This window comes from Populus alba, chromosome 4, assembly GCF_005239225.2.
Source record: "Populus alba chromosome 4, ASM523922v2, whole genome shotgun sequence".
NCBI lineage: Eukaryota > Viridiplantae > Streptophyta > Magnoliopsida > Malpighiales > Salicaceae > Populus > Populus alba.
In genome coordinates, this window is record NC_133287.1 from 4,963,962 (window position 1) to 4,975,631 (window position 11,670).

An 11,670-nucleotide genomic window follows, 5' to 3' on the forward strand; every position below is an offset into this window, starting at 1 on the left:
AATATTTTTTAAAAGTAATTTTTATTTGAAAATAAATTAAATATATTTTTAATTTTTTTATTTTTAATATCAATACATCAAAATTATTAAAAAATAATAAAAATAATAATTTAATTTACTATTTTTTATTCTCATACAAGGTACGCGTGCATGAATCAAGTTTCCAGTAGCGGACATATATGTAGTCAAATGGTATACGCCATACCCCTAGAAAAAAAGGGCTAATATATAGTGAGGATTTGAACATGAATTAACCCTAACTAGTTTCTCTTTTCTTTTTTTGTTATATTTCAAAAACTCCAACTTTCCTCATCCTTGAACCTACCATAGACCATTGCCTCTTAGTAGGTCAACGACTTGCATTTTTAAATGATGGCTTATCACCATATTAGATGTCTTGTTTTTTAAGTAATATAAAAATTTAAGAGGAAGACGATGTAGAAGTCCTTATTTGAGATTGTAATCTAAATACAAGTAGAATAAAATTATATTTTTTTATTTAAAATTATTTTTAAATAATAATAAAAATATTATTTTAATATATTTATTAAAAAACATTTTAGAAATCATTGGAATTGAGGAAAAGGAAAAAAAAAAAGGAGCAGGAACACAACCCACTAATGTTTGGTGGACCATTAATGGCATACAGTTGTGGGCTTTATTTGAACTAGAAAAGAGTTTCAAAGAAATGGACTATTTTATTTACATGGTATTTTTAAATGACCGAAAAGGCGTTGGGCTCCGAACCAGGCCTTAAAACTTCTGTTTGATTGCCGAGTGAAGAAAACGATCAAGGCCAGCATAGAAGAGAGGATAATAAAGCTGAAAGAGAGACCTAGAGAAGGGTGTAATCATATTTTTGAAATCTAGTATTTGCTTGGCAGGTCGATCCGAGATTTGGCTGATTTAAAACTAAAATTAGTCCAGGTTAAAGAAAAAATAGGAGAAAAAAAAAAACCTTATATGACCCGGTTAACCCAGAAAACCTGTTGACCTGGTAAGACTCGGTCAAGACCCAGCTGTAAACTCATTGATTTTTATTTTATTTTTGGTATTTCTACTAAAATAATATCATTTTGATTTTTTTTATTAAAAAAATTGACCTGACCAATCAACAATCTAATTAAAACCTGAAATCCGGATCTTGAACCAGGCCAACCACATGATCAGATCTTAAAACTATAGGTCTAATACATTACAACTTTAATATAAATAATATCACCACCACCATCACCATTACTGTGACAATCACCATGATTGGATTGTCTCATGCAGAACAGAACAAGAAGCAATGGCAAGCCATCAGCTTCACTCTCTTTTCACTGGTTCAAGAACGAGAAGCAATTTTTCAATGAATGTGGCCACCAACTCCACTACTCGATCAGGGCTGCTTCACTGCTCCCTTTTCTCTTCCTCTTCTCTCTCTTTACCTTCTTTCTTCTCAGGTAAAATCTTGGGCTCATGGGGTTTTCTAATTTCTTCTCAAAATGGTTCAAATAAGGGACTTATTCACTGGTGGGTATCTCTTCTTCTTCTTCTTCTTCTTCTTTTTTTGTGACCTTTTGTACTTGGATTATTTAAGTGCCTGAAATGAACATTGACATGTGTAAGGAGTTTTTTTTAGCGAGTCTTGTTTTTTTTTTTTTTTTTGCTAGTCTCGGTTTGTGATCTTTCCGCTTTAGTTTATGAAACCATTGGCAATCTGGCTGTCGTGAATGCTTCTTAAATATTTTTCTTGCTCTTGAATTAAGATGGGCTCAACCTTTATCAACGAATGTACTTATGAATTTTCCTGTAACATCATTCTTCTCCAATAAAAATCATATATATGTTAAGAGTTCGGTGGTTGATGCGTTAAAATCTCATGTTTTATAGTGTTAGAGTGGTCATAGTATTCGGTCCTCATAAGAGCCTAACCATTCAAGTGGAAAAACTTGTCAGAGAACTTTCAGTGATTTAACTTATTGTAATTCCTCCATTGCAGGTTTATCTTTGGGATTGGATTTGAATTCTAACGTTGGAGTAAGAAGGGATATAGGTCGTGGTCCAGTGGTAAGAACTGGAAAGGCTGCACTTTGTCAAACCAAGAGAAACAGGTCTAGAAAGTCCCTGGCTCGGACTCACGGCTTCCGTCGAAGAAGGAGCACCACTAGTGGAAGGGCAGTATTGAAGCGTCGACGTGCCAAGGGAAGGAAGGTCCTTTGCACCAAGTCCAATCCCAACAGTGGGAAAGCTGCTTAATCTTTAGTTCAGTTTCAAGGTGTTTGGATCATATTTAGTTGTGCCTCCTTATTTGACTATGTAACACATCGTTAATGTGATTTGTGAGAATCAAAAGATAATGACCTGCGATTTTAAGGTACTTGTAGTTTTCTGATTTTAAGGTACTTGTAGTTTTCTGGTTTTAAGGTGCTTGTAGTTAACAAAGCAGAAAGCGTTCAGCCACTTTATTTTTATATATATTTATTTTATTAAAGAAAAATTTCTGGAAATAAATAGAACAGGGCCTCAAAAAACAATGAAATTTATTCATTTTGCTAGCAAGAGAAGAGGCTCTTTTCAGATCACATACAAACAGCAAACAACAACACAAGTATATACTCTAAGGAGCTGGAATTGACACGAGTGGCAATGCCACAAAGACCTCCCTCGATATCAATATCCCTCGCCATTCTATGTATCCATTCTCCCCCCATGTAGTTCCCCGTGAATTCTTGACCAACCAATACTTGGTACCGTGATTGCTTGTCCCGTATCCAACCACAGTGACAGCAAGGACTAAATTGGTTCCACAAAATCCAGTGAAGACCCCACTTGAGTAGAACTGAAAAGGATATCCTTCAGCTGCAATGGAAACAGATACTGGTTGTGGGCTACTGCCTTCAATAGCGCTTCCTTGCTGTAGGCAGGACCATTTTCATAACCTGTGATCCTGGCTGATGCATTCATGGTGTGGCAAATGCCTAGCTGAAATCCTTGGAATTGGACGACTAGATTATCGGCTTCAGTAGCTAGACCTTGGTTTTGTATGATGAATTCAAGTGCCTTTTCCACCCGCTCACCCCCAACAACCACAGTTTTCTCTTGTGTCACAATCAAGTAGCTCTTGCCCGGCAAGAGAGATCAATTTTCCCGTAGAAATCATTGTAATTCCTTCCATAGCTGCCACTGCAGAAAATGCAAAACAAGATCCTACAATTTTTGCAGAATTCATACAACAGGACACAGTTCATTTCCCTGATAGATATATATCAAGTATATTTGTTAACGTGTCTTCCCACATCTGCCTTGTTTCTTGATGGCCAAATAGATATATATCAAATATAACATGAAATATATGACAGTATTTAAATAATTAATAGATGATTCATCATTTTAAATGAATTAAAAAAAATATTTAATATATTCACAAATAATATTGATTTTAAATCCTTGCGCAAAGTAAAATAAGATTTAAAAAAAAAATTTAAATCTTATTCAAATAATTGATGATTTTGATGTTGAGAATAAACATGATTTGACAAAGTTAACAAGCTCCATGTTAAATCAAAACATTATTGATGAAGTGATAATAATTACATTGAAAAACTAGTTATTAAAAAATTAAGTTAAACCAACACTAATAAATGATAAAGTATGATAAAAATATAATCATCTAGTATTTGTTAATAATTTGTCTTCTCATTTAAAAAATTCTGGTTCCATCACCACAAGAAGGAATCATATGCAGAATAGCTTCTCTAGGTTTGCTTTAATCTCTCTAGAAGTTATCATAAAACTCGAATTTTCCCCCATCTTTACTCTAAATGCACACTTCTCTTAATTAACCTTCATGACATACTTGTTCAAGTTAGAAAAAACACTCTAAAAAAGATACAATCTTCACCACCATATCATGAATGTGTGCTTTGATTTTATATCCTAATAAATTCTCAGACCTAAGCTGCTAATCTTTGATATTTATGACATTACCTTATATTAATACATGAAGAAATATTTTTTCTTATCTTCCTTTTCCATTTTTATTTGATGATAACTAAAATGTATCAAAAAAACGCATAGGTGTGGATAACTATTTTTTTTATACAAGTTTTGTTTAAGTGGGTAAAGTTCATACATTCATCATTTATTTTTCTTTCTTTTTTTCTTTTTTTTTTTAAAAACTAAAAGCATATTTGCTAACCAATCTTGATAATAAACTTCCCTAATAAATTAAGCCCGCTTCCAATAACCTAGCCTCCATTAAATTGCAGATTTCTAATTACGACATGGACTTTGGACTATACAATAGAGGGTATATGGTCCTCTTTTATTGTATTACATGTGAAATGGAAATCGTTAGGATTGGGATCTTGATTCAAGAATGGAACCTACAGGTACACAACTACATATTACGTTAAACTTGTGTAGAACAAACTCTTTATTTTATTAAAAAAAAAAAAAAAACAAGTTCATGAGAAGAGATTTGATAATAGGATTGCACGTTTGTCTGAACGTCTTATTGAACTTGGTTTCATCATTTATTTAGGGTACAAATGTGCAGGCAAGCGTGGTTTCGCAACAGCAAGCAGTGGTTTAGCGAGAGCCATGCTATCTTTTGCGGTGGAAAGGTCAATGCTGGACTCATTTGATGGCAAACTCCAACTAAAACCATGAAGAAGCCTAGCAAATAGCATGTTCGTCATCGAACTCCCAAGAGTCACAGCCATGCACCCACGCTTTCCTGTGCTAAATGAAATGAATCTCAATCCATTCTCAGCCAACACAACATTTCCTGTTCCTGTGAGATGACGCTCTGGTTTGAATTCTAGTGGCTCGTCCCAAATCTTAGGGTTTCGACCGAGCCCTAATCTGCTAAGAATAACATAACTACCTTTCGGGATGAAGTGGTTGGCAACTACTGTATCAGCCATGGATACGTGAGGAACGTTAAATGGTGCAACAGGGTGCAGCCGGAAGGCTTCTCTAGCGCAGGCCTTGACGTAATTGAGCTGTGCAAATTCTGATTCTTGGACCAGTCGTTGCTTCCCAACCACTCTATCCAGTTCTTCAACAGCTGTTTCGAGTATCTTAGGGTTGTTTAACATCTCTGCAAATGCCCATTCACAAGCATTTGATGGATTGTCCACTGCTGCTAAGATTATGTCCTGAGAATAATATAATGTGTAGTTTAAAATCATTATTAAATAAAAATCTAGTAATATATAATTATCTGAGATTAATAGAAATATTTATCTTAACAAATCAAATTGATTAAATTTTAACTCAGATAAAAAAATAAATTATAGTAATCAAGATAACTCAGATGAAAACTTAAAAGTGATTTTATAGCATTAATTAGATAAATAGCTAAATAAACCAAACATATCTTGAACTTTGGTTTAAAATAAATTTAATCCTTGAACATTATATTTTTTTTATTTGATTATCTTGATTAAAAAAAAAATAAAAATAGGTCATTTCATTAGTTTTGACTACATATAAAAGTTTAGAAACAATTAAAAACACATGATTTAAAAAACAAATTAACAAAGAACATAAACCTGGACATAAGGGCTTATTTTTTTATTATAAAATAGTTATGGTGCTATAAGTAATTTAGCATTAAATAAGTGTAAAACTCACTTCCACTTGAGCTCTTATCTCATCCTTTGACAAGAAGGGATTTCCATTGTCATCCTTTAAGGTTATTAAAACATCAAGCAAGTCCTCAATGCCTTTCTTCTTGCCATCCCTCCATTGCTGAATCCTGTCGTCAATTATGGGGTCGTGATACTTTTTGATGATCCTATCTTTCTCCTTCATCACCTTCTCATGACCATCTAGGTCAAGCCATGTCAAGAATGACAAAAAATCTGAGACACAAAATGAAAATAAATGACTGAGGATAGTGAAGAGTGCATCCACATGCTGCTCCTCTTCAAAACCAGGTCCACCATCCTCCATTCCCACTCCAAAATATCTTTTGTTGAACATCAGCTTCCTAATAACATTTGCACAATAATGCTGTGATGTGAATCGCAAATTCACTATGCCATCTTGATCAGATTCCTGACATTGTTTATAAACAAGACGAACAAGGTTATCACCTTCTTCAACTCTTTTTTTGTGAAGCCATTGATGCCTCGTAGGAGGAAGCACTTGTGTTGCCATGACTGACTTCATTTTCTTCCACTGATCTCCAAATGGTGATACAACTGTTGCTAGGTACCCATTTGATGCGAGATAAGATGATATGGTTTCGGGTCTAGATGAAAATACATCATCTTGTTCTTTCAAGAATTCACAAGCAATATTAGGACAAGTGATGTAGAACAAGTAGCGGAAGCATACATGCTCAAGAGGGATCACCCGAAATTCAAAGGCAACTGAATTTCGGCAGCCGGGGCGTCGAAAGTCAGAATGCCGCGAAACTCACCGGGTCAATGCGTTTCACCGTTTGGAGAAGAAGTCAGCGGCTATGCCCCTGATGTCCACCCATTTTTGGCCAAATTCCATCGTTTCGGCCCCGAAATCGTCATTTTTGCCATTTTAGGAAAGTTTTGTTTTAGCCATAACTTTTGATTTCCAAGTCCGAATTGACTTTCGTCAATTCCTGCTTGCTCAGGATTTATAGGCCTTTCATATTCTGTATTTATCTCAAATTTGCCATTTATGGTAAATTTAATGTTTTATGTCGTTTCCTTATCCGTCATGAGTTTAGGTTAGGGTTTTGCTTTAAATACCATTGTAAAGCCTCTGGCCAAACTACTTAATTATTATTGAATAAAAACCTTTGAGTTTTCTGAGAGTTTCTCTCGTTTTAGACAATTTTACGGAATATTGACGTTGGTCGTATTCCTTCACTGTTTACTGCTGCGTCAATTGGTATCAAAGCACGGATTTGCCGAACTCGATGGCGAATAACGAAGCAGGAGATGAAAACTCTATTGGCGGAGACCATGGAGTAGAGGCCTTGGGGGCGGCAGTGGAGGAGACGCGACAACAAGTAGTGCAGATCCGCGAGATGCTTGCTGCCGGGGTTAACCTCAACGCCAATAACAGGCCACCGGTTAACAGGGCTCGCGCCGAAGGAATTGCCAGAGGCCAACCTGTTGATAGAAGATGCAACCCAGCACCTCGCATCCAACCTGACAGCGAGGATGATTCAGATGAAGAAGATGACATGGGATACGGTTTACCTCCACCTGCGAGATGTCCGAGGGAGCAAGATGATTATCGCCTGAAAGCAGATTTACCCAGTTTCAACAGGAATCTGCGAATTGAAGATTTTCTTGATTGGGTTACCGAAGTGGAGTGATTCTTTGAGATGATGGAGATACCAGAAGAAAAGATGGTGAGGTTTGTAGCCTTCCGATTGAAGGGAGGGGCTGCAGTATGGTGGGATCAATTACAGAAGAATCGGCAGCGACAAGGAAAGGCGCTTGTAAGGACTTGGTGTAGGATGAAGCAACTGATGATAGGGAGGTTCCTGCCACCAGATTATGAACAATATCTGTTTCAAATACTTCAAGACTGCTCACAAGGATCCAGATCTGTGTTTGACTATACTGCAGAGTTCTCTAGGCTCTTGGAGCGAAACAATCTTAACGAGACGGAGGGGCAGCGCGTAGCCAGGTACATGAATGGATTGAAACCATCATTGCGAGATAAGATTGGATTACAGGTGGTTTGGACTGTGGAGGAAGCTCATAATCTGGCATTGAAGGCTGAACTGATGGAGCGAAGAGGAGGAGTCGCTGGATTTCGCCGAAACAATCCAAAGTCTTTGTTTAATACCAGAGACAAGGGAGGCAACAACAGCCAAGCAGGTGTGTTGAGTCAGAACAAAGAAGGAGGCAGCAGCAGCAGCAGCCAAGCAGCCCAAGGCAACAGGAATATACCCAGAAATCCAAACCAGAACACGAACACGAACTTGAATCCTAACCCTTACGCTAGACCAGCACCTGGAGTCTGTTATCGCTGTCGGAAACCTGGGCATCTTTCAAACACTTGCCCAGATCGTTGCAGACCTGTCAACTGGATCGAAGGAGAAGGAGGGGATCCGGAGGCTACTGGAGAGGATGCAGGGGAGGATGACTGTTATGAAGGGGTGGAGTTCGTTGAGGAGGATGGAGAAAGAATCAATTGTGTAGTGCAGCGAATTTTATACACTCCAAGGCAAGAGGATGCAGGGCAGCGAAATAACATCTTCCGTTCATACTGCACCGTGAGCCAGAAGGTGTGCGACTTCATTGTGGATAGCGGGAGTTGCGAGAACTTTGTTGCAAGGGGCCTAGTTGATCACCTAAAGCTACCAACCGAGAAGCACCCGACTCCATACACTATCGGCTGGATCAAGAAAGGACCCACGGTGAAGGTAATTGAAATCTGTCGCGTTCCTATTTCCATTGGAAAAATATATAAAGATGATGTAGTTTGCGATCTGATTGATATGGATGCTAGTCATGTGCTGTTGGGTCGGCCGTGGCAATATGATGTTGATATTACCTACAAGGGTCGGGATAATACTTATTTGTTCACGTGGGGGTCACATAAAATTGCTATGGCTCCTAACAAAAGGAAGGCACTGTCTAGAAGGGCTTCTAAAGTGGAGAAGCAATCATTTTTGACAGTGTCCAATTCGGAAACAGAGTTTGTGACAGACATCAAGGGTGCACCAGAGCTCTATGCGCTTGTAGTGAAGGCCCTCGTGGTGGAAGGGGAAGCTGAGGCTTCGGTGACAGTCCTTGACAGGTTGAAACCATTGATAGATCAGTTCAGGGATATCACTTCAGAAGAATTGCCGAATAATCTACCGCCCTTGAGAGATGTCCAGCACCATATATAGACCTCATACCGGGGGCCAGCTTGCCAAATCTGTCTCATTATCGGATGAGTCCAAAAGAGAACGAGGTCTTGAGGGAGAAAATTGAAGAGTTGCTGCAGAAGGGTTTTATCCGCGAAAGCATGAGTCCGTGCGCGGTTCCTGCGTTGTTAACACCAAAGAAGGATGGGAGTTGGCGTATGTGTGTGGACAGCCGAGCTATCAACAAGATAACCGTCAAGTATCACTTCCCAATTCCCCGCCTAGATGACATGTTGGATCAGCTTGAGGGTTCGAAGTTATTCTCGAAAATTGACCTTCGCAGTGGATATCACCAGATTCGGGTCAAACCAGGAGATGAGTGGAAGACGGCATTCAAAAGCAAAGACGGGTTATATGAGTGGCTGGTTATGCCGTTTGGGTTATCAAACGTGCCCAACACTTTTATGCGTGTGATGAATCAGGTATTGAGGCCTTTTGTGGGGAAATTTGTTGTCGTTTATTTTGACGATATCCTTATCTATAGTAGGATTGCGGAGGAGCATGTGGAGCAGTTACGGGATGTGTTAGCAGTGCTACAAGAGAACTAGCTATTCCTTAATCTGAAAAAATACAGCTTTATGACAGAAAGCTTGTTGTTTCTGGGCTATGTTGTCAGCTCAGAGGGGATTCATGTGGATGAAGAGAAGGTCCGAGCAATTAGAGAATGGCCTGCACCAAAGATCGTGGGTGAAGTTCGGAGCTTCCACGGATTAGCCACTTTCTACCGCTGATTTATTCGGAATTTCAGTACTGTCATGGCACCGATAACCGAGTGCATGAAGAAAGGCAAATTTCAGTGGGGGGAAGAGGCAGAAACGAGCTTTGCATTGATAAAAGAGAAGCTGTGCACTGCTCCAATATTGGCCCTACCCAGTTTTGAGAAGATTTTTGAAGTTGAATGTGATGCGAGTGGCGTGGGAATTGGGGCTGTGCTGTCCCAGGAGAAATGACCAGTAGCTTTCTTCAGTGAGAAGTTGAGTGAGGTTCGCCAGAAGTGGAGTACGTATAACCAAGAGTTTTACGCGGTGGTCCGAGCCTTGAAGCATTGGGAACACTATCTAGTGCAGCGGGAGTTCGTTTTGTACACTGATCACCAAGCTCTGAAATTTATTAATAGCCAGAAGCACTTGGATAACATGCATGTCAGATGGGCAACTTTCCTTCAGAAGTTCCCTTTTGCTATCTGACACAAGTTTGGTGCTTTGAATCGGGTTGCCGATGCGTTGAGCCGTCGTGCCAATCTACTTGTGACGTTGGCTCATGAGATAGTGGGGTTTGAGTGCCTCAAAGAGTTGTATAAGGAGGATGAGGACTTCAAAGAAATTTGGGCGAAATGCATTGAGAACCACCCCGTCAGCGATTTTCATGAGAGCGAAGGTTTTCTGTTTCGCGGAAATCGTCTATGTATACCCCGAATGTCGCTGCGAGAGAAATTGATCCGTGACCTTCATGGGGGTGGCTTGAGTGGGCACTTAGGCCGGGACAAAATAGTAGCTAGCTTAGAGGAACGATATTTCTGGCCGCAACTAAAGAGAGACGTCGGCAATTTTGTAAAGAGGTGCTATATATGTCAGGTATCTAAAGGTCAGTCGCAGAATACTGGTCTCTATACACCTTTACCTATTCTTGACAATATTTGGGAGGATTTATCTATGGACTTTGTGCTGGGGTTGCCTCGCACCCAACGAGGGGTGGATTCTGTTTTTGTGGTGGTTGACAGGTTTTCAAAGATGGCTCACTTCATCCCTAGCCGAAAGACCTCAGATGCTTCACATATAGCCCGATTGTTTTTCAGGGAAGTGGTCCGACTTCATGGAGTGCCGCAGTCTATTACTTCTGATCGCGACACGAAATTCCTTAGCCATTTTTGGGTAACTTTATGGAAAATGTTTCAGACTTCGCTGAACCGAAGCACAACCACGCACCCGCAAACTGATGGGCAGACAGAGGTTACAAACTGAACTTTAGAAAATCTGGTTCGTAGCATTTGTGGGGATAAACCAAAACACTGGGATCATGCGTTGCCATAGGCTGAGTTTGCTTACAATAGTGTTGTTCATAGCGCAACGGGTAAGACTCCTTTTGCTATGATATATGTGACACCACCGAGACACACAGTGGACTTAGTTCGTCTACCCAAGGGAGGTCCAGGATTTAGTATGGCCGCTGAGAACATGACAACACAAGGCCAGACCGTGTAGGAGGAAGTGAGGCAGAGGTTGGAAGCAACAAATGCAAAGTACAAGGCTGCGATAGATAAACATCGACGTCGCAAGGTGTTTGAAGAGGGAGATTCCGTGATGGTTTTCTTGCGCAAAGAAAGGTTTCCCATGGGCACTTACAACAAGCTGAAACCCAAGAAATATGGTCCGTATCAGGTTTTGAAGAAGATCAACGATAATGCCTATGTGATTGACCTTCCCGGAACCATGGGCATTTCCAAGACTTTCAACGTTGCGGATTTGTTTCAGTATTATGCAGAGGAACACTTGTATCCTGATCCTGATCCGGAACCTAACTCGAGGTCGAGTTCTTTTCAAGTGGAGGAGTCTGATGTAGAACAAGTAGCGGAAGCATACATGCTCAAGAGGGATCACCCGAAATTCAAAGGCAACTGAATTTAGGCAGCCGGGGCGTCGAAAGTCGGAATGCCGCGAAACTCACTAGGTCAATGCGTTTCGCCGTTTGAAGAAGAAGTCAGCGGCTATGCCCCTGATGTCCACCCATTTTTGGCCAAATTCCATCGTTCTGGCCCCTAAATCGTCATTTTTGCCATTTTAGGAAAGTTTTGTTTTAGCCATAACTTTTGATTTCCAAGTCCG

The 11,670-nt window shown here is 39.7% G+C and overlaps 2 protein-coding genes across 2 annotated transcripts; one reads left to right on the forward strand and one right to left on the reverse strand.

Moving 5' to 3' along the window:
* The first annotated feature begins 1,291 nt into the window (after positions 1-1,291).
* On the forward strand, positions 1,292-2,241 carry LOC118037396 (large ribosomal subunit protein bL34c). The gene is made up of 2 exons (XM_035043361.1): positions 1,292-1,445; positions 1,985-2,241. The coding sequence occupies exons 1-2, from the start codon at positions 1,292-1,294 to the stop codon at positions 2,239-2,241; spliced, it is 411 nt and encodes a 136-aa protein (XP_034899252.1).
* Positions 2,242-4,520: 2,279 nt separating this feature from the next.
* Positions 4,521-6,498, reverse strand: LOC118037395 (phenylalanine N-monooxygenase CYP79D16). Its single transcript, XM_073408705.1, has 3 exons — positions 6,465-6,498; positions 5,626-6,368; positions 4,521-5,147 (listed from the first exon to the last, which is right to left on the reverse strand). Exons 1-3 carry the CDS (start codon positions 6,496-6,498, stop codon positions 4,521-4,523), a joined length of 1,404 nt encoding a protein of 467 aa, XP_073264806.1.
* Between the last annotated feature and the right edge of the window lie 5,172 nt (positions 6,499-11,670).

Bases quoted from the DNA above. Each gene is read 5' to 3' on its own strand.
- LOC118037396 (XM_035043361.1), top strand. From the start codon at position 1,292: ATGGCAAGCCATCAGCTTCACTCTCTTTTCACTGGTTCAAGAACGAGA. The intron at 1,446-1,984 runs GTAAAATCTTGG...CCTCCATTGCAG, and splicing joins TTTACCTTCTTTCTTCTCAG to GTTTATCTTTGGGATTGGAT.
- LOC118037395 (XM_073408705.1), bottom strand. From the start codon at position 6,498: ATGGAATTTGGCCAAAAATGGGTGGACATCAGGG. The intron at 6,369-6,464 runs GCATAGCCGCTG...GCCGAAATTCAG, and splicing joins AAAATGGGTGGACATCAGGG to TTGCCTTTGAATTTCGGGTG. The intron at 5,148-5,625 runs GTGAGTTTTACA...TATTATTCTCAG, and splicing joins AGATAAGAGCTCAAGTGGAA to GACATAATCTTAGCAGCAGT.